We start from the raw sequence: 21545 nt of genomic DNA on the forward strand, positions 1-21545 counted from the left end.
AAATGACAGTATTCCCAACTTTGGCAGTAAGTTAGCTCCACTAAGAGAAACGAAAACTTGAGCCATAGCGCCCCCTTCTGGAAAACAAAAGGAAGGCCCCTAACTACCAACCTGTTGAACTGCTAGAATCAAACTAACAAAGCCTTGCTTAAAAGAGTTCACTGCTTCAAATGTGGCAGGAGAGGCACCTCTCATCAAACACCACAAGTCACAGTAACACAGTATTCACAGAAAGAAAATAATTTTCCAGCAAATAAACCCAAATACATGAAATATTGTGATGTTACTGACAAAAAAAAAATTAGCTATTACAAAGAAATGCAACAAGCCACAAGAAAACTCAGAAAGGTAATACAATGATCTCAGGAATAAAATTAACAAGCAGAAGCAGTACTTTACCTAAAAGATAGAAATTCTAAGAATTAAACGAATTCTGGAGCTGAAGAACTCAATAAATGAGATTTTTAAATACATTAGAATGCACTGAAAATAAAGCAGATCACATGGAAAATATTATTAGCAAACTAGAGAACATATATAAAAATGGTTCAGGTGGAAGAAGAGCAAGAACTAACTTTTTTTTTTTTTTTTTTAGTTAAGAAGCCCTATGAGAAATACCTGACTCCATTAGAAAAGCCAACATAAGAATAATGGGTATCCTGGAAAGAGAATGGAGAAAGAAGGGAGCAGAGAGTGTATTTAAAGAAATAATAGCTGAGAACTTCCCATATCTAGGGAAGGAACTGGAAATACAAGTTCATGAAACTAAGACACCTTATTATCTCAATACAAAAAAACCTTCTCCAAGACATGTTAAAACTGTCATTAGTCAATTAACATTAGCAGTGGGAGGAAAAAAAAAAACACAAAACAGTAACCTACAAAGGTACCCCCATTAGGCTTTCAACGGATTTCTCAGCAGAAACTAAAAACGCCAGGAGAGAGCAGAATGACATACAACCAGGCACTGCATAACAACGTTTTGGTCAATGATGGACTATAGGCACAATGGCGGTCCCCATAAGACTACAACACAGCTGAAAAATGTCTATTGCCTAGTGACATCATAGTATTGTAACACAAAGCTTGCAAAATTCATCAAGGCTGTTGTTGAGATGGCAAACAACTTTAACTTGGGCGTGGATGAGGATGGCATTGAGGAGCTCCTAGAGGCAGTTACTGAGGAACTGACTAATAAGGAGTTACCAGAATGGGAACAGGAATGCATAGCTGAAGCCAAGGCAAGAGAACAGAAACTGCAGAAAAATAAAAAGAACCCTCAAGAAAATACAGTGAAGGGCTTAGCCGAATCTTTTTCAGACCATAACAAGCTCCTTTAAAAGTTTGAAAGCATGGACCCTCAACAATGAGAGGTTTTCATTAATAGAAAGGAATGGTCATGGCACATTATCTGCTTACAAGTGAATCTGTAAGAAGAAAAAGCAAACCACTATAGATATATTTCTGAAAATAGTAACACTTCCTCAACAAGAGGCTCAGGCAGGTCCCTCAGGAGGTATTCTAGAAGGCATTGCTATTATTGGAGATGACAGCTCCAAGCATGATACTGCTCCTGATGACCTTCCAGTGAGATAATATGTGGAGCTGGAAGACAGTGATATTGATGATCCTGCCCTGTGTAGGCCTAAGATGTGTGACTTAGTTTTTAACAACAAAAAAAACTAAAAATGTAAAAAAATAAAAATTTTAAATAGAATAAAACATAGAAAGAAAAAATATTCTGTACAATGTGTTTGTATTTTAAGCTAAGTATTATAAAAAAAGAATTTAAAAGTTTATTGTATTTTCGAAGAAAAATATTTTTCATACATTTAAGGTAGCCTAAGTGTAGAATGTTTATAAAGTTTATAGTAGTGTACAGTAATGTCCTAGGCCTTCACATTCACTTACCACTCACCCAGGGCAACTTCCAGTCCTGCAAGCTCCATTCACAGTAAGTGCCCTAAGGGTTTACCATTTTTTATCTTTTATAGTGTATTTTGTCTGTACCTATGTATGTTTAGATAGGTTTAGATACACAAATACCATTGTATTACAACTATCTACACTATTTAGTACAGTAACAAGCAGTAATCTAGGAGCAATAGGCTATATACTATTGAGTCTAGGTGTGTAGAAGGCTGTATCATCTAGGTTTGCATAAGTGCACTCTACGATGTTCACAAAATGACAAAAGCACCTGACAACACATTTCTCAGAACATAGATCCATCATTAACCAATGACTGTATTCCAAATATTGAAAAATAAACATTCAGCCAAGAATCCTCTACTGGGCAAAATTATCCTTCAGATATTAAGGAGAAATAAAGGCTTTCCCAGACAAACAAAAGCTGAGAGAGTTCACCACCAGTAGACAGACCTACCTTACAAAAATAATAAAGCTAAAACAAAAAGGAAAAACGTATACAAAAACTCTGATTAACAGCCAGAATTAGAATATGGTAACTTTTTAAGAATAGCATATTTAACTAAAACTACAGCATAAAAGTTAAAGAAGAGTATTAAAAACAACTATAGCTACAACTAAGTAACAAAATGACAGCATAAAGAAATGTGACATCAAAAATATAAAAGGAGAAGAGTGAAAAGATGGAATCTTAACAGGCAAATTGTAATCAGCAGAAAAAGGACTGTTTTATCTATGAGATGTTTTATGTAAACCTCATGGTAACCACAAAGCAAAACTCTAGAGCAGAGACACGAAATATTAAAAAAAAAAAAAAAAGAGGAGACTGAAAAAAATCACTATGGAAAACAGCTACCATATGACCCAGAAACCCCTATTCTGTTTATCTACCCAGAAAATTTAAAAACACTTATTCATAAAGATATATGTATCCCTATGTTACCTGCAACATTATTCACAATAACCAAGACATGAAACAACTTAAATGTCTTTCAACCAATGATAAGATAAAGAAGATGTGGTACATTTATACAACAGAATTCTACTCAGCCACAAAAAATAAGATGAAATACTGTTATTTGTGACAATATGGGTGGATCTTGAGAGTTATCATGCTAAGTGAAATAAGTCAGATGGAAAAGAACCATATTTCACTCATACATGGGATAATAAAACACAAAGTAAAAAATGAACAAACTCACAGACACAGATAACAGTATGGTGGTTACCAGAGGATGGGAGGGAGATAGAGTGATGGTGTTTAAACAGGATTTAAACAGGGTACAAATTTGTAACAAGTAGTAAATAAGCCATAGAGACCTAATTAACAGTATAATGAATATAGGTAGTAACATTGTACTTAATTATATAAGTAATGTGATAAGTACCACTACTTCGATAACTACATTACAATATAAATGTATCAAAGTAACAAACTGTATACCTTAATCTTACACAATGTTACATCATCAAATTATAATCAATTAGAACTGTATTACACATAGCAACAGGCAACAAGTGATCTGCTGAATGGCATATTAATTCTTATATATAGGATTTATAATCATTCAAATGGTTTTCATTTTTAATAACTGACTTCACTTGAAATTTTTAGAAGTGTTTTTCATATCAACTTTTTAAATGTCAGTAGGCAATTAAAAATTAATAATTGGAGAATGTAGGCAGAGACACAGGAAGTGTAGGAATAGCAGGATATAGAAAGTTATAAAGAAGTCAACAAAACAGACCATATACTGACATTATCTTCTGTCACTCTTTTTAAATGGCTCTTTGAGACAAGAAAACTAAAGGAATTACTTGCCACAATGCATCACATGATATCGTAAAACCAGTTTATCTGAAACTACTACATTAAAACCACCACTACCAAAAGAACACCTACTTGGCCAAACTTTCAAACATCCATCTCTTAATATTAAAAAGGCCTCTGACAGAATTAGGTGACATTGGAAAATAATTTCTACTAATGAGAACAATGGTGGGGGAAAATAGGAGAAAAGGAGGGAGGGAGAGAAAGAAAGACAGATGAACAAATGACAACATAGGGGAAGATGTATATTGCAGACTTATTTACAAAGCTGTCCTTTATTCGAAGAGGAAACATTCCAAGACCCCCAGTCAATACTGAAATGGTGGATAGACTGAACCCTCTATACATTGTTTTTTTCCTATACATGCATGCCGATGATAAACTTTAATTTATAAATTAGGCAAAATAAGAAATTAATAACTAATACTAAAACAGAACAATTATAATAATCTCTCTCTCTCTCTCTCTCTCTCTCACACACACACACACACACATAACCAATCTGATAATCAAGACGGCAACTAAGTGACTATAATCTAACGGGCAGATAACATATACAGTGTGCACATGCTGGACAAAGAAATGATTCACGTCCTGGCAGTAAGGAGTGGGATGACATGAGATTTCATTAGGCTACTCAGATCGGCACACAATTTATAACTTATGAATTTATTTCTGGACTTTCCATTTAATATTTTTGAACTGCAGCTGACCACAGGTAACTAAAACCATGGAAAGTGAACCTGTGGATAAGGGGGAAATACTGTAAATTTTTTGAAAATAGGAAACAAACTAAATGACACATAAGAACAATATGGTTACTGTGGTACAGCCACTCAATAAGACTGGATTTCAGCCACTTAAAAGTATAAAGAGTACTTATTAATACTAAGAGTGTTAGAGTGGAAAGTATAAAGATTTTTACACTTCATTTCTAAGTGTTCTGGTAACTTTTCTTTCCTGTAACTATATGTAGGTGTAGGAATTATTTTCATGGTTTACAAAATAAGATAATTTTTTTCTAAAAGTAATGGTCACATCTTAAAATACTATTAAAAGAAAATGTAGTATATGCATATAATGTAACACTATGGAGCCACTAGAAGGAATAGGAATCTACTTAAGAACATACTCATGTTGGAATATACGTACACAGTGTCTGTTACCTGAAATATTACGTTAGTGACACATGAATACTATGACCCTGTAAAAACATTATATACCTAAACATTATACTTGTTTATTTTTATAAATATATGCTTACATGTTTATACATGGGTCTTGAGAAAGGGTTAGAAAACTCACTTTTTGCTTATACTTCTATATTTGTTTAATTTTATTAAAACAAGCAAACATTTTCAATTAAAAGAAAAAGATTAATTGGGACTAAAAATTAATCAACTAAAAATACTATAGGAATTATTATAACTATATAGCATTAATCTGACATTGGAATACCATTCACAAAAGAAACTATAGATACATGCAACAAGAATAAACCTCAAGAACATTAAGAGTAAAAAGTCTTATTCAAAATAGTACCTAGTCTATTATTCCATTTATATGAAGGTCTAGAACAGGCAAAACTAATATACAGTGGGGAGAAAAACAGAATAGTGCTTGCTTCTAGGGGTAAGTGGGAGCATGAGAAGAAGAATGAGGAAACTTTCCAGGGTGATGGTAATGTTCTTTATTTTGAGAGGGGACTGAGTTACAAAGGTATGCATTTGTCAAAACTCATCAAGGGGTACACTTAAGATTTGTGTACACTATACAATTTACATCAAAAAATTAAACTGTAAACAAATACTAAACTCTAATTAATAATATGCATGCTAAAGTATTTAAGGGTAAGTGCACTGATGTGTGCAATTTACTGTGAAATACATCAAAGGATGAAAGTGTTAAGTACACTAAAATGTTAATAGCAGAATATAAGTGGTATAGGTGTGTCACTTAAATTTTCAACTTTACTGTGTATTTGAAATTTTTTATAATAAAATATTTTTAAGAGGAAGACAATCAAGCAAAAATGACCAGGAAAATGTTCAGAACAGGTATCAGTGATTGGGGATTAACCTTACTAGAAATTATAACTCACCAAAAATTGAGAATGTGGTCTAACATAAGATCAACGTAATATATAAAAAGTCTAGACTAAACCAAATTTGTGTAATGATTTTGTGTGTAAATAGGTGACATTTCAAATTAGGAAAACATGGATTATGCAGTCAATTGCATAGGGATAACTTTGTATATACCTGAATGAAAATAAACCAATAAAACTAGACCCATACTTCATACCTGACACTAAAACATTATCCATTTCAGGTAGATAAAAGTTTTAAGTATTAAAAATAAGATTACAGAAGACATGGATCACACCACTAGAGAACTCTAAAGATACAGAGTGACTTGGTTCAATTTCTGGCTTACTGACTTACTGTGTTAAGTCAATTAATACACTGGCATATAATAATAAGCATTATTAGTGATAGCTATTGCCATATAATCATTACTATAAATATCTTCATCTCAGAATGAAGTAGTTTTCTGACTATGATACAAAACCTAGACACCATGAAAGGAAAGATAAACCTAACTACACAAATAAAATATTTCTATTCTTAAAAAATTACCATAAGCAGAATCAAAACATAAATACCTGTATGGGGAAAGAGCTACTGCACAGTTTCCTTAAAATATGAAAAGCTCCTACAAATTAACTTAAGAAATCAACAATGCAAGAGAAAAACTAGAAAGGGTATAAACAACAGAAAAAATATATATGGCTCTTACACATCATAAAAATTGATAAATCTAACTATAAGACAAATGCATATTAAAACTACATTAGAAGTTCCACTTCTGGCTGGATGTGGAAAATAACAAGAAATCAATGTTTTCATCCTAACAACAAAAAACATGCCAGTTAAGCTACAAAATTATGCTATTTTTAAAGCCCAAAGAGAGGAGGATGCAAGAAAACGAACTAATTAAGAAGGTGGCAAGCCCCTTATAAGAGAAAAGAAACCATGGTTACTCTTAATCCTGGTGGAAAGGCAAGAAGAGAAATCTGCCACAGATGGAGGCAAAGAGAAAACAGCCAAACTTTTAATCATCTTTTAACAGTCACATACAGGTTGTCAAGACAGATTAGAATCCCAAGGACCCTCAACTACAACCCCTCATCAACACTTACCAACCAAAAAGTCAGGAGTAGTTCTAGGAGCAGAGAAGAACTAGAAGAGATCTGTCAACACACCCCCAACTTTCAACCTGCAAAGTGTGGGAGTGGAGCAGAGGGCTAAGCAAAACTCCTCTGGGGCATTCTAAGCCTTGAGAGAGAACTGAGTGATTACCTTACAAATGACAAGGAAAAGAGCAACAAAGCAATAATACTGAAAGATAGCTACAAATATAATGAAAGCCAGAGGTGAGACTAAAGAGATCTCAGCAACTCAAAAACCTGGTAGCAGGACTGTGAAGCAAGAAGAGATGATTCACCAAGTTTCAAAAGCTGGGGGCCTGGAGGTATCCAGAATCTCATTATTGCTCAGATTCCAGGGCCCATGAAAGGGAAAATACTGGTCCTACCCTCAAAACATTAGAAGCCAATGGTGAACTGAATCGAAATTGTTATAAAGCTCCAAACCAGGTCACTACAGAGCAAATGACTCAGCCTCTACTCCAGTGGCCTAACAAAAGAAAGAGCATGGCCCTTACTGAAGATAAATCTTATTTATTTCAGTCTCCACTGTGAGTCTCCAGTGTTCTTTTACACAAAATGTTGAGCACAAGATCAAATAACAAGAAACACAAAATAGTAAGAAAATGTGGTCCATATGAGAACAGTAAATGGAAGCATACTCAAAGATGGCCCAAATTACAGAATTATTGGGAAAGAACTTTTAAAAAACTATGATAAAAATGCTGGAGAATTTATTAAAACATGTGGACAACATGCGTAAGGAAATAGAAAACTTCAGCTAATACACAGAAACTATTAAAAAGAGCCACATGGAAAAACCTAGAAATTATCACTAGGAAAAATTGAAGACTTCAATGGAGAGATATACCATATTCATGGACTCAAAGACTAAATATTATAGTCTTCCTTCTAATACTTATCTCTACGTTCAATAAAATCCCCACCAACAATCACACAGGCTTTCTTGTAGAAGCTGACTAGGGGATCCTTCCCTTTATAGGGAAATGCAAGCTTGGTTATTCTGCATAACCAAGACAATCTTCAAAAAGGACAAAGTTGGAAGACTTATGTAATCTGATTTCAACACTTACTCTAAGCTAGTTAGCTTTAGACAGTGTAGTATGAGCAGAATAAACAAATATCATTTGATTAACAAAGAGTCCAGAAATAGATTCATACATGCACAGTCAATTGATTTTCAACCAAGATGCAAAGTTATCCAATGAGAAGTCTTTTTAACAAATATTTCTGAAAAATATGACGACATTCATATTAAAGGAAAAAAAGGAACCATTAATCCTATCTCACTCCATATATATATATATATATATATATATATATATATATATACACACATAGTTTTTAAATTCATTTGAGATAAATAATAGACCTAAACAAAAAACCCAGAGGCAAAACATTTCTAGAACATAGAATATTTTCATGATCATAGAAGAGACAAAAGTTTCTTGGATACAAAAGCACTAACCATATAAAAAATAAATTGGACTTAAAAATTTTTTAAATTTCTGCTCACAAAAAGATATTATATATAAGCCAGAGTGGGAAAAAAATATTTATAGCACATATATTGCACAGGAATATATAAAGACCTAGAAATCAACGATAAAAGACAGTCCAATTTTGAAAATAAGCAAGACTTAAACACTTTACGAAAGAAGATATGATAGTAAATAAGCACATAAAAAGGTCCTCGATAGCATTAGTCATCAGGAAAATGCCAAATTAAACCCATAAACAGAATTAAACTGTCAGTACAAAAAATAATAATAGGATGCTATTTCGCACTAAAATTTTTTTAAAAACTTGAGTTAAATATTATTGAGGATGTGGAACTAACCTCTCATACATCACAGGTAGCAATGTGAAATGGTTCAACCACTTTAGAAACATTTTGGCAGTTTCTTACAATGCTAAACATATACAACTACCCTATGACCTAGCAATTACTCTCCTAGGTATTTACCCAAAAGAAAATATTTCCACAAAGACTTGAATATTTTTAGCAGCCATATTCATAAATGCCAAACTTAGAAAGTGGCTGCCTTTGTTGGGGAAGGAAAGTAAAACCTAGAAAGGGGCACAAGAGAACTTTTCCAGAGAATGTTCCATATTTTGTTTTATGTGGTGATTACACAGGTGTATATAACATGTCAAAACATATCCAACTAATCTGTTTATGTTAATTATAAACTTACAAGTGGTAAAGATATACACTGTACTACTATTTGTGCAATTTGTCAATAAGGAATGGTTAAATAATTACACTATATCCATTACACTAAAATACTAGGCAGCCTTAAAAAAAAGACAAGTCTTTTGTGTATTATACGAATGACCTCCAAATATGATACCAATCATGTAAAAAAGTCAAAAGTAGACTACATAAACATATTTGGTTGTATGCTGGTAAAATATCTCTGGAAGAATCACTGAGTAACATATCTCAAATGTACTCCTTTATTTCATACACACAAAAAATAGTAAATATGACCCCAAGTTAAAAATAACCTTTACCTGTTTCAAAAGTGGACTGAAACGAATTTTTCCACAAAAATAAAGTAATTGGAGAGTAGTGAGTAAACAGGATAGAAAGGGTTTACCAACCACTCATTTCTCTTTATTCTGTGGGACTAAGTAAGCAGGAGTAAGAAAAAAAAATTCCCAGCTGTTTACCTCTAGCTTGAGTTAGTCATGCTCAATATCTACCAAACATTGGCTATCTTATTTTCCATTTTTTTCATAACACTATCCCTGTTTCTTGGCTTATGCATATAAATTAAATTTATTTGAGAAGTACCATAAGCAAAGATAAGGGAGTGCTCAAACAAAGAAAGGCTAAATTCATTTTAACTACTCAGCATTCAGATAGAAAAGCCAAGTAAGGCTGCAGCAGTGAAATGTGGCAATGAATGTCAACTCAATAAAAATTAAAGGGATAAAGAAGGTAATGAAAAATAATTTAGCCAATAATTACTGAAAAACTCTTCTACCAGCTGTAAAATTCATCGGATTACGATTAACATGCATAATTCTTTTTTGTGTAGCTCCATGTAGGCCAGCAATCTTGAACATTGCAGCATCCAACAATAATGAGTAAATGTTAATATTCTTCAGTGTTCTTTCTCCTAAAAAATATCACTAAGCTCTAGCTAATCTTAAGGTGCTATTAAGTAAAAATAAAAACAGACCCAGGGATTAGTAAATCTTCCAACTGCTCATGTATCTGCTTCTCTTCCAGGTAAAATACAGCATATATTATACGCCCCTTTATGGGTACACAAACTACAAATTTTCACTAATTTATTTCTCAGGTGCATACCACACACAAGGCATTGTGCTGGGTGTTGTACAGAACACGAAGGCAAGTTTTGGAGTCTACTCTGAAGGCCCTTAAACAATAATGATGAAGCTAAAACAAGTATGAATTAACTACTAAATAAGTGTGCAATTGATGAGTGTCACAGAATGTGCAAACTAACGCTAGAAGAGAAAATCATGTCATTGCTTCCAGCTGGATAGATCATAAATAGCTTTCTGGAAGAACTGGAATCAAACTTGACCTTTGAGTTCAACACAGATAAAGGAAATGGAGAAAAGCAATACATCACTATGTACAAGAAGGTTCTAGAATTAAAATGTCATGTTTTGAATCCTGTCTCCATTTACTAGCTATGAATGAAGTGTATTACTTATCGTCCTAAGACTCAATTTCCTCATCTTTAAAACTGAGATAACAGGTCTAAGGCCATGCTACTCTGAACAAGCCCAATCTCCTCTGATCTCAGAAGCTAAACAGGGTTGGGCCTGGTTGGGAGACCACCTAGGAAGACCAGGTGCTGTAGGTGTAAAAAATAAAAAAAATAAGGAATTGTAAGCTGACAAAGTTCTTACAATCTGTGAGGTCAACCGAAGGTTGCCTCACCTAAAAAATAAAAATAAATAAATAAAATAAAATTGAGATAACAGAACCTAGTCCACATACAACGAATGTACAGCGTTAGCATATAATCAATGAATGTCACCTACTACTTAAAGTCGGGAAAAAAGGGACAGTAGAAACAATGTAATGCAGAATGACAATAAAAAGTTCAGCTTTGCTGAAATTAAGACTCATGTAAAAAAAAAACAGGAAGATATAAGCTGTAAAGAGAATTTGAAGCAGATAATTAGAGTTCTGAAAACCAAGTTAAAAAGCAACTTATTTAGGATTGCTAAAAATTTTGATCAAATAATAGGATATAAACGAGGTACAGTATTCATGACAGACGTGGGAAAAAGGACTAGAGACAAGAAAGTTTGTTAGGAAACAAATTACAATGGTTTAGATAAAGAATGAAGACCCTTACTGAGCAATGTTATTAGTAAGAATTATTAAGAGAGACAGAACCCAATGATTAACTGAATGAGGGAAAAGAAATAAGGGAAGAAGCCAAAAAATAAAACCTCGAGCCTGTGTTGACAAAAGAAGGGGTTCTGTAATAAAACTGGTAAGTTCAGTGATGGAACTTACCAGGGTGATGTGATCACAAATTCCTAACTGGTCAGGTTATGATGGGTGACTAGTCATGCCCCAGACATGTATCTTCTTCAGTAAAAGGTTTTTAAAGGAGCCCTATCCAGTGTTCTTGTGTATCTCGGTTAAAACACCTTTAATATGCCGGAAATAATGCTCTTTTCCAGACCCCTGGAAAACCAACCTCAAGGGAGCACGTAATCTTAACTATCCCATACCTTTCTTTTTCCCACCTTAATTGATTTTCCTTAAATTCCCTTCCTAGTTCCAAATGTAAAAAAGAAACGGTAAAACTGTCATTCTCGAGAGCATTTGAGATCTTTAAAGAATTTAAACTTTTAAAAATAAAAATTCTCTACAGGTTTGGAAGTTTCTTACGTCGGTCAACACTGGATAATTTGGAGAAATGAAATAGAGATAAGGGAATTCAGAGAACATTTTTAGAAACAGTTTGAAGCTCAGATAAGAGAACCGGGTGTGTATACATCTAGCAATTGGAGATAAGCTCTGAAGGCTATGAAGGGTGGTTAAGTCAAACATACATAAGTGAAAAATAACTGCATAGAGGTTCTCTTGGAAATGCTCTGAAATTCAATGCAAATGTGTATGTAGTAGATACAACATAGTAAGGAATGAAGTCTTTAATAAAACTTTCAAAGAATCTACAACACACACAAAAATCATTTTTAAGAACCATTGGCACAGATTATAATAGAAATCATCCACAGGAATGAATGTGAATGAGATGTGAGGAGTAGAAAGGGTTAAGAAAAAGTCATGGAACAGACTTTGCAAAATACAATTAAAAGGCAAGAAAAAGAACTAACTGGAATAGGACGAATTTGAAAAGATCCAATAGTATTAGGGAATCAAGACCTCAGAAATTTAAAAACACGAAAAAGGCAGAATCAACATTGTCTAATGTTATACACACAGGTCAAATTAAAAAATCATCGAAAATCTTTACATTTAGTAAACATAAATTATTGGTAACACCAGGGGAAACAATTTTGGTTGAAACTAAGCAGAAACTATGTTATAAAACGTTAAGAAATAAATGATTGGGAGCAAATGAGTGAAAATTAAAAACTACTATTTCAAGATTTACCAGTGAAAGAAAGCTAACATGAAAGTGACTAGAAGAAAAGTATGATTTATTTTTGTTTAGTTTTTGCTGCAATTGTTGCCGAGTTCTTCTTCTCTAAGGAATGGAAGATTGACTTTCTATGCCCAAAGGAATCTGAAGAAAGGAAAAGATCAAAGAAGAGAAACAGGAGTAAAGTTCAGAAGTAAAAAAAATCACCTTTCAGTTCTTCCTGTAATACAGGAACAAAAATAAATTTTAATGTGGTAAGAAAGGTACAGTAACAAGTGTGGGTGAAGGGGGAAAGACTACAAAAGATCTAAGGAGGTTTCTTTAACTCTAAAGCAGAGATAACTATAATGCTTTAGAATTTTGTTTTGTAATAATAAAAAGATTATATACAGTAATAGGAAAGAATACACTGTATTATGTAGTAGTAAATTAAGAACACGAATCCAGAGTCAAGAAGCTTGAGTTTAAATCACTGTTTAGGCACATGCATAGCTAACTGTGTGATGCTGGGCAAGTATCTTAATTTTTGCTTTAGTGCTTCAGTGTCATCACTTGCAAAATGGAGGTAACAATGCTTACTTCACAGAACTTGGAAGAATGCAAAACTTTTAAGAATGCATACAAATGTTAGGTGGCAGTGGCAGTGGCAGTGGCAGTGGCAGCAGCAATGGTAGTGATAATAGGAACAGTAGCAATAGTAGTAATGTAATCTATCTGTGTTTAATCAACTAGTATTTAAAGGAGGAGGAAATGGCTAGGCTCTAAAAAATATGCCTCCCAAATACAACATAAGTAATATAGTCAACAATATTGCAATAACTAAGTATAATGCCAGGTGAGTACTAGACTAATCAAGGGGATTATTTCATAAATGATATAAATGTCTAACCATTATGGTGTATACCTGAAACTAATATATTAAATGTTATGTTAACTGAAAATTAAATTTAAAAAGAAAAAGATGAAAAAAGATTTTTAAAAATATGCCTCATTTAATCCTTTCAACTATAGAAGGAAACAAGTATAATTCTATTATACCAGTAAGGAAAGAGGAGGTTCATCAGCCTACAGTACTCAGTCAACAAGTGGCACGACTAAGAGTTGAACATCGGTCTATGTGGACACAAGACTTATTTTCTTTCTACTATACAATACTACCTTCGCAGCACTACATAGCAGCAGGGACACAAAATTAGGCATTCTGTTCTTTCCTACTAAACTCACAAAATCTGGGCACATCATTAAGTCTATCCGCCTTTCAATTTCATCTTCTGAAAAACTAAAGAGTTTGATTAGTTCTTAAGGTTCCCTTCAGCTAAGTTAATGATTTTATTAAATTACCAACTTTAGTACTGTGTAAACTCATTAAAAAGTTTTAAAATATAGTAGGAAAACTTCTACTTAGAAAATGAAAAGAGAAAAATTGAACATCAAAAAAAAAAAAAGCTTAAATTTTTGTCCAGGACTTCACATTTAAAAAAAAAAAAAAAAAAGGTTAGAGGAAAAACCAATATCTAATTTTATTAGCAAGTATGACTAAGCAAATGTTTGAGAGAACAAAATATCAATCTAAGTATTTCGAAATAATTTTAACACCTACATTTTCAATAATTCATTTTAACACTTATTCACCTACAGACCTCATAATCAAATAAAATATAGGCTTATCAGCTTTTATTTCATGCTGAAACTGCAATCAAGCTAAGTTTTTTTTGAACGTCAATCTGAACACTCTCCTGCCCTAAACCCTTTACTGGCTTCCTATTATCTTTCACTGACATTCAAAAGCTTTAACATGACTCAACACAGTCTTATATGATCTGGGTCCTCTCTCCACAGCTATCCAATGCTATTCTTCCTTCTATTCTTTTTTCAATTTCCTTCAGTTCCTCCAAAATGCCTTTTTTTATTTCATTTTAGTGCATTCATCCAATTTGTTCCCCAAAACCTAGAATGCTCTCACAGCTCTCCATTCCCATCATTTTGCCCCAGCAAATTGCTCTTCATCTTCTCAGGCTGAGGTCAAACTTAATAACGCTAAGAAAGCCTTTCCTGACCTCCCAGACATATATTTGGACAACATTCTGGACTTCATTAACACTCAGTCTTGTAGTACAGAGTTCAACATCTGTATTACCTGCTAAATGGTTAATATGAAGATAGTCATTTCATGTTTTGTTTCCTATTTTCCCAACATCTAACACATTGCTTAGCAGAGTACATTAGGTGCTCAATAAATGTTTGCTGAGTTAATATATTCAAAATGTGGAGTAAGTTCAAAACCATGGGATGCCTTACTAGCACAAGCACCTAAAAGGTTCTATACAAGTTTGAGTGACATCTTATCCTTGGTCCTTCAAATGTTCCTCCAACAGGTGCTATTTGGCAATTATATAGCTTTAAAGCAAAGCAAAAAAATCCCTTCAGTTAACAAATATACGTTAGTTTCACGAAACCAAGGTTAGAAACCATGGGTCTTATTAAATAATTGGAATCAGCTTGAAAAGTCATTATCTAAAAGAATTCACCTGAAATGCAATTTAAGGACAGGAACTTGGATAAGGGCTCAATTTTACCACAGCAATGTACGTTACAAAATGACCAATCCCAATTCCTACCACTGCCTGCGTTCTACTATTAGTGCCTTATTTATTCAAACAGTAATCACTGCAGGGCTAGTCCTCTGAGTAGGCTATATGGCACCTGGAATATGCTTTATTGAGACTCAAGAAAAATTATAAGCACACACACTAAGTAGCTATAAATAACTATAAATTTTTAGGTTGGTGAGAAAAAAGGAAAAAGTAGTAAAGCAAGTAATTTAAAAACTGAAAGCTTAAAAAAAGTCAACTCAATATTTTTTTAAGTTTTCTGTTCACCTAATACTTATTGAGTGCTTAGTAAAACCAAGCCATGTTCAAAGATTTTAATACATATTCATTATTTTCTTGATTAAGGAGATAAGGACACAGAGGCATTGAGTTAAGTAACTTACCCAATATTATATAGCTGTTAAATGGCAGAGAAAGATTTCAGAGCCAGCCCTTCTGGTTCTAGAGTTTTCCCTCTCAATAACCATTGTGCACCGCTGCCCACTCTTTCCAATCCACTGAAATAGGGCTTTTATCTACGCCACCCCATTCCAGTGAAACTATTTTAAGGTCACCAATGAATTCTACCTTGCAAATCTAAGGGCCACTTATCTGCCTATAATTTTTTCATCCATTCTGCAGCATCCCATTAAGCTAACTTGCCTCTTTTGTCATACATTTCTTTAGTAACAGATACCTCAATTTTCTCCCTACCTCAGACCTGGGCTCTCTTCCTCATCTACACATTCTTCCTAAGAAATCTCCCACAGTTCTATGGCTTTAAATACTATCTGTATGACTCCAAATTTCTCTAGTCCTGGCCCGAGTTCCAGACTCATATACCTAAATACCTATTTGACATCTCCCTTAGATATATAACACCTTACACTTAATGATCAAAACCAACGACCCTTCACTCTTCCCCTCAACCTTCTTTACCATCAGCCATCTAGTTACTTAGGCTACCTAGATCATCCTTGATCTCCCTTTCCCTTATCTCCCATATGCAATCCAACAGCAAGTTCTATCAGATCTGCTTATAAAATATATTGAGCTCTCTGTTTCCACTATCAGAACTATCTACATCTTTGCCTACGATGCCCTTCAGAATGGTCTCCTTGCCTCTATTCTTGACTCTTTAATCCCCACAAAGCAGCTGGTTAAAATAAAATCAGTCCTTGCCTGTTTTAAATAAATCACTTCTCTTCCCACTATAATTTAAATAAAATCCTAGCTCTTGACCATAGCCTAGAAGATCTTACATGATTTGGCCCCTACTTCTCCAACTTCATGCGCTTCCATTCTCTCTCCTATCTCAAGTTTCCCTACAGCCACAATTGCCTTCTTTCTCTTCTTGGAACACACCATGATCACTTCTGCTACAGGGCTTTCGCACTTGCTGTCCCTTTTGCAAAGAACACTCTCTTTCCAGAGTTTCACAGAGATGATTCCTTCTTCCCCCATGTTGCTCAAATGTCACCTTCTCTGAGAGGCCTTCTTATCACTCTTTTACATGATCTTCTATTATTACAACCATCATTGCTCTTATAACCTGAAATTATCTAACTTGTGTTTGTTATGTCTTGTAGACTTTGGAATTTGAAAGCTCTATCCCCAAAGCCTCCCACAGACCTAATAGGTGCTTAATAAATTATTAAATGAGTACATTTTCCCCACTGTACTTTAAGTTGTTTATTGTAAATCAACTAATTCTGATAAAGCACTTGGCACATAAAATATTTGTTATGTAGTCAAGAGATAAATCCTTAAAACACTCCTTAATTTTCCAATCTAAAACATTTCAACAATCTGAACATCCCCTCTAGCCCCCCCCCACCAAAAACAGTGCATCTACAGCATCCCGCTTAAAACTGTCAAATAGTCCATATGGATAGACTACATTTTCTTCCTCCTCGAACAAACGTGGAAGTAGGAAAACAGAATTTTACCGAGCACCTCAGCACCTGTTACATCTCTCATCAGTTAAGAGGTGCCGATATGCCAGATAGTACATGGGAGACGTGGCCTTTTTTTTTTTCAGAGATAGTATCTAGGTAAAACGTTAAGTGGCTTAGACTAGAACTATCCAAATCCCTAATAACGTCCACTGACTTTGTTTAAATAAAGTAAAATAGTCTGTGGAAAGGAGGTTAGGCTCAGATTCACTAAAAGAAATCGATATGTGAGGACCCCGGCAAACGTTACGCGTGTGTGCATGCGTGTGTGCGTGCGTGTGTGTGTGTGTATGTGTGTGTGTGTGTGCGCGCGCGCGTGTGTGCGCGCGCGCGTGCTGGGGTAGGTCTACCTATAACCGGAAAACAAGAACAGGAGACAGGGGTTCAAGAACCAACTCAGCGATAAAATAAAGGTCAGCTCAGGCTTTCAAGAATATCCAGAACCTGGGAACGAGGTGAAAAAAAAAAGAAAAAATTAAAAAACAAAGCCCTGGGACCTCCGTTTACCGCTCTGGCCTCCACCGCAGGCACTTGGAAGAAACTGCATAGATCTGTGTCTGCCTATCTCCCACTTCCATCCCTGCAAGAAAATAGCCCCGATACTCACATGGGCTCGAGAGTCTTGCTGAGCCAGGTCTTCAGTGCCTCGAAGTTTTCAATGATCATTTTAGAAACCATCCACAGCGGCCCCCGGGCCCGTCACACTCCTCAGCCCGCCCAGGTCGCGGCCGCTACAGCCGCCGCTGCCCCCGCCCCCTCCTCCGCGCGCCACCCGCGTGGGCTGCGGTGGGAGGCGCCGGTGGCAGGTACCCGCGAGTCCCGATCGGTGAACAGTTCTGCGAGGACCGCCGCAGGCCGCGAGTCCACAGGGTGCCAGGAGCTCCCCCTCCCCGGACCCCGGCCCGGGCTAAGGCAGCAACGGTTTATCCGGGCCCTCCCCCTTCCCTCCACTCCAGCGAATCTTTCTGGACTGGCAGCGCGACACGCGCCTAGACCCAGACTTTCTCTCAGTCTCAGGATCAGATGCTTGTTGGCAACGCAGAACAGGCAAAAGTGAAGAAAACGAAGGCGAAGGGCAGCTCAATGGGAAGGATTCAGGGGGTCTTCCCGGCTCCCAGCACCCCCAAGAAGATGGCTGCCGATAAATCTCGCGAGAATTTATGAAGTCTCGCGATGACTCCCGGAGCCTGCTGGGAAGAGACGTAAGATTCAGCTGAGAGTGCGCTGGTCAACTGCGGTAGTTTGTTTTATGCTTATTTGTGTGGTCTGCGGTTTTGGTGCCTGTTTACACTTTACTACTCTTAAAGAACAAAGACTTTAGGTTTTGTTTTTTTTTTTGCAAGAAGGGAAAGACTGCTGATTTCAGAAACATGGGGAGCCCCAGCTCGTCCTTTATAACAGCCATGGCGCGTCAGCTAGACTAAACCTGCGTGCTAGAGCGCTGCTTAAGAGCATCCACACCCGTGTGTGCTGGGACGCAGGGCCGCCAGTAGGTTCCAGCTGTTTTTGCGCTGTCTCCTCCGTTTACCTATGTCCTGCAATACCACATTCTCTATGTGCTGTGATGTGGACAAGTTTGGGAGGCACGGGCTGGTCTAACTCATTGAGACCTCCAAAGGATTAGTCTTGTCCAAAATTACTCCGCTTGTTGGCAAAGTGCTAATGACCTAGGGATTCCCCAAATGAAAGGCAAGATATCCTTGACAGGTCTCAAATAATTTCCAACCATCTGAAACTTCCAGGCCTTTTTCTAGCTAAAAATAAGTGTGTGTTTTTGTGTTTTTAATTCTCTTCATTTAGAGCCCATTGAGTCCCAGATAGGAAAATTACAGACTCTCAAAAGAGAGCCTTCATATCAGCATCCCAAATAAATTAACTTCCCTTCTCTGAGTGATCAAATAAGTTGCTTCCTGCTTTAGTTGTTCTATTAGCTATTACTACCATTAAGGTACTAGGTTGAACTTTGCAAAAGGTCTAGTGCCCATAAACTATAATGAAATGAAAACAATTCATAATATAAAGCCACTTAAGAGTAAACCAATAAAAAGTTCTCTATGGCAGACACAAAATTGTTGTTAAGAACTCTAGGTTTATATTTTGCTAGAGCAAACTGTCCTTAGTAAAAGTGAAAAAGATCAAGTAAGAAAAGTTAGACATTTGTTTTAAAATAAAGTATACAGAGTAGAATGCAAATTAGAATCTAGCTATTGAATAACCAGGGTGTTGTTTAAAGTGATTTAGCTAAGTGAAATAAGCCAAACACAAAAGAACAAATATTATATAATTCCACTTATGTGAGGTACCTAGGGCAGTCAAACTCCTAGAGACAAAAAGTAGAATTGTAGTAGGGAAGAATGGGGAGTTATTTCTTAATGAGTAAAGAGTTTCAGTGTGGGATGATTGAAAAGTTCTGGAGGTGGGCCATGTTGATGGTTCACAACAATGCAAATGTACTTAATGCCATTGAACTGTACACTCAAAAATGGTTAAAGTGGTAAATTTTATGTATATTTTACTGCAATAAAAATGATTTAAAATTTAATATTGCTAGGAGAAAAGTAATTCAAATTGTTTAGGCTATTTGTTTAATAGATTTGCCTCTGGCTGACTCCACCACTTTTAACCTCATCACCAACTGTTCCATAACTCTGGCCCTCCGCTCCAGACTTCTAAAACTAATCAGCATTCTACTGTCAAATACGATATACTCCAGGTAAACTGATTTGCTCACCATCCTCTTCCAAACATCTATTCACATCATTTCCACAGGGAATGTCTTTACTTCTTTTTCTGACAGTTCAAACCTTACCCATCCTCTGACTACCACTGCTACTGTGTGTTTAGTCTTCTCTTATTTTTAATAAACAATAGCAACAGCCTTTTAATCTCTCTACCTCTTTTAATATCTCCAGGTTGCCCCCATATCAGTTCATATTGAATTACCTTCATCATCATTGCCTTTAATAGCAATTATTGTGAAATTTGTATCTAAGTCATGTCACTTCCCGGCTTAAAATCTTCATCCACCCCCACATTGTCTTCAGAATAAAAATCCAAATTCTTTAACATCCTATGAAAGACCTTTCATAATCAAACCCCTTCCTATTTGCCTTAGAAACTTCTTTCAGAGCTTTTAAGCCTTTGCTCCAGCCATCCTGAACTATTTCATGTTCCTTGAAAGAGGTGTGTTCTCTTGTTAAATGGAGCCATTACAAAATGTGTTTTTCTTCTTTTCACTTGATGGAATTCTGCTAATCCATCAAAATTTAGTACAGCACCTTTGGAAATCTACCCCTGACCTCTCTGCTCTAAAGCAAGAGTTCTCTGAGGTTTTTCTTACATCAGCCTTTGCTTGCCTCTATTATCTGAGTATCTGTTCCTTAGTGGATACAATTTTAAATCTCCTGCTTCAAGCACAGCCCCTAAGAGATAGAGTCAGTTCTCAGTTCTCTGTTTTTTGAATGATCAAATGAAGCCCTACCACTTCTATGAAATCTTTCCTGACCAATGTAGCTGATAGAATCTCTTGCTCCTCTAACTCCGCGGAACAGTACTTGTTATCTTTCCACAGTTATTACCTCCTAGCATGCTTCTCTCTTTAACCATTAACATTTATCCCTCAATCACTTCAATGCTTCGTCTTCTTTGGCTTTGCCTTCAAAGGTGATAATTGACGTGATAATCAATGCTACTAATAAAAGACTAAAACAGCCTCCATAGACTATTCTCTCTATTCAGTAGCAAATATTTCAGAATGTTCAGCATTAGGTTACTGACTTAACATTTTTCAACACACCATGCTCTTTTGAAGCCTTGTGACTTCTTTAGTGCTGTTCCTTTTGCGTGGAATGACTTTTCTCCTTGCTCAGCTACCAACTTTTCACTGATGCCCTAGACAAAGGTAGTTGCCTCTTGGTTCCTATCTGCAGAATAGGAAATAAAATGTTTTGTTTAGTTTTCTCATCTGTCTCCCTAACTTGATTATGAGCTCTTTAAAGACTGGGACTCAAGCTTATTCCTCTTTGTACTTCTTGCACTTAGCACAGTGTTTGGAACTCAAAAATGTTTATTGAAGGATAAGTACTTCATCTTAAATATGAGGGAAGTAGAGGCAGGGGAAAGTATTTTGGATAAGCAAGTCATAATGATATATCTCCTAACAGATTTATATATCTTAATGGTTTACTTAGCTTCCCTGATACTAGATATAGTCTCCAGAGTGTACTTAAGTCTTCCTCAGGTTCTTCCAGTTCTCTCTCCTAGCTGTTGAATACAGCCTTATTACTCTCAGTGGTGCTTTTGGAGTCTTATTTAAAAATTCAGTCTGCATTTCAACATCACAGAGATATTCTATATTTTCTTCTACTTGTGCTTTACAATTCATTACTCTCTTCAGAG

General features: G+C 35.5%; 1 protein-coding gene across 15 annotated transcripts in view; it reads right to left on the minus strand.

Annotated features, from left to right (window-relative positions):
- The window catches only part of RBM26 (RNA binding motif protein 26), an 80588-nt gene extending 62282 nt beyond the window's left edge, over positions 1-18306 (minus strand). For 9 of the 15 annotated variants that reach the window (XM_039886960.1, XM_039886958.1, XM_039886954.1 and 6 more), the window contains exon 1: positions 17755-18301. In XM_039886960.1, coding sequence (XP_039742894.1) covers positions 17755-17825 — 71 coding nt within the window. In that variant the 5' untranslated portion in view covers positions 17826-18301. Of the gene's footprint in view, positions 1-17754 lie in introns of all 15 variants that reach the window. The other 6 variants (XR_005658189.1, XR_005658188.1, XR_005658187.1 and 3 more) reach the window with 2 other exon arrangements.
- Between the last annotated feature and the right edge of the window lie 3239 nt (positions 18307-21545).

Source organism: Pteropus medius, unplaced genomic scaffold (assembly GCF_902729225.1).
Source record: "Pteropus medius unplaced genomic scaffold, Ma_sr-lr_union100, whole genome shotgun sequence".
In the NCBI taxonomy this organism is placed as follows: domain Eukaryota; kingdom Metazoa; phylum Chordata; class Mammalia; order Chiroptera; family Pteropodidae; genus Pteropus; species Pteropus medius.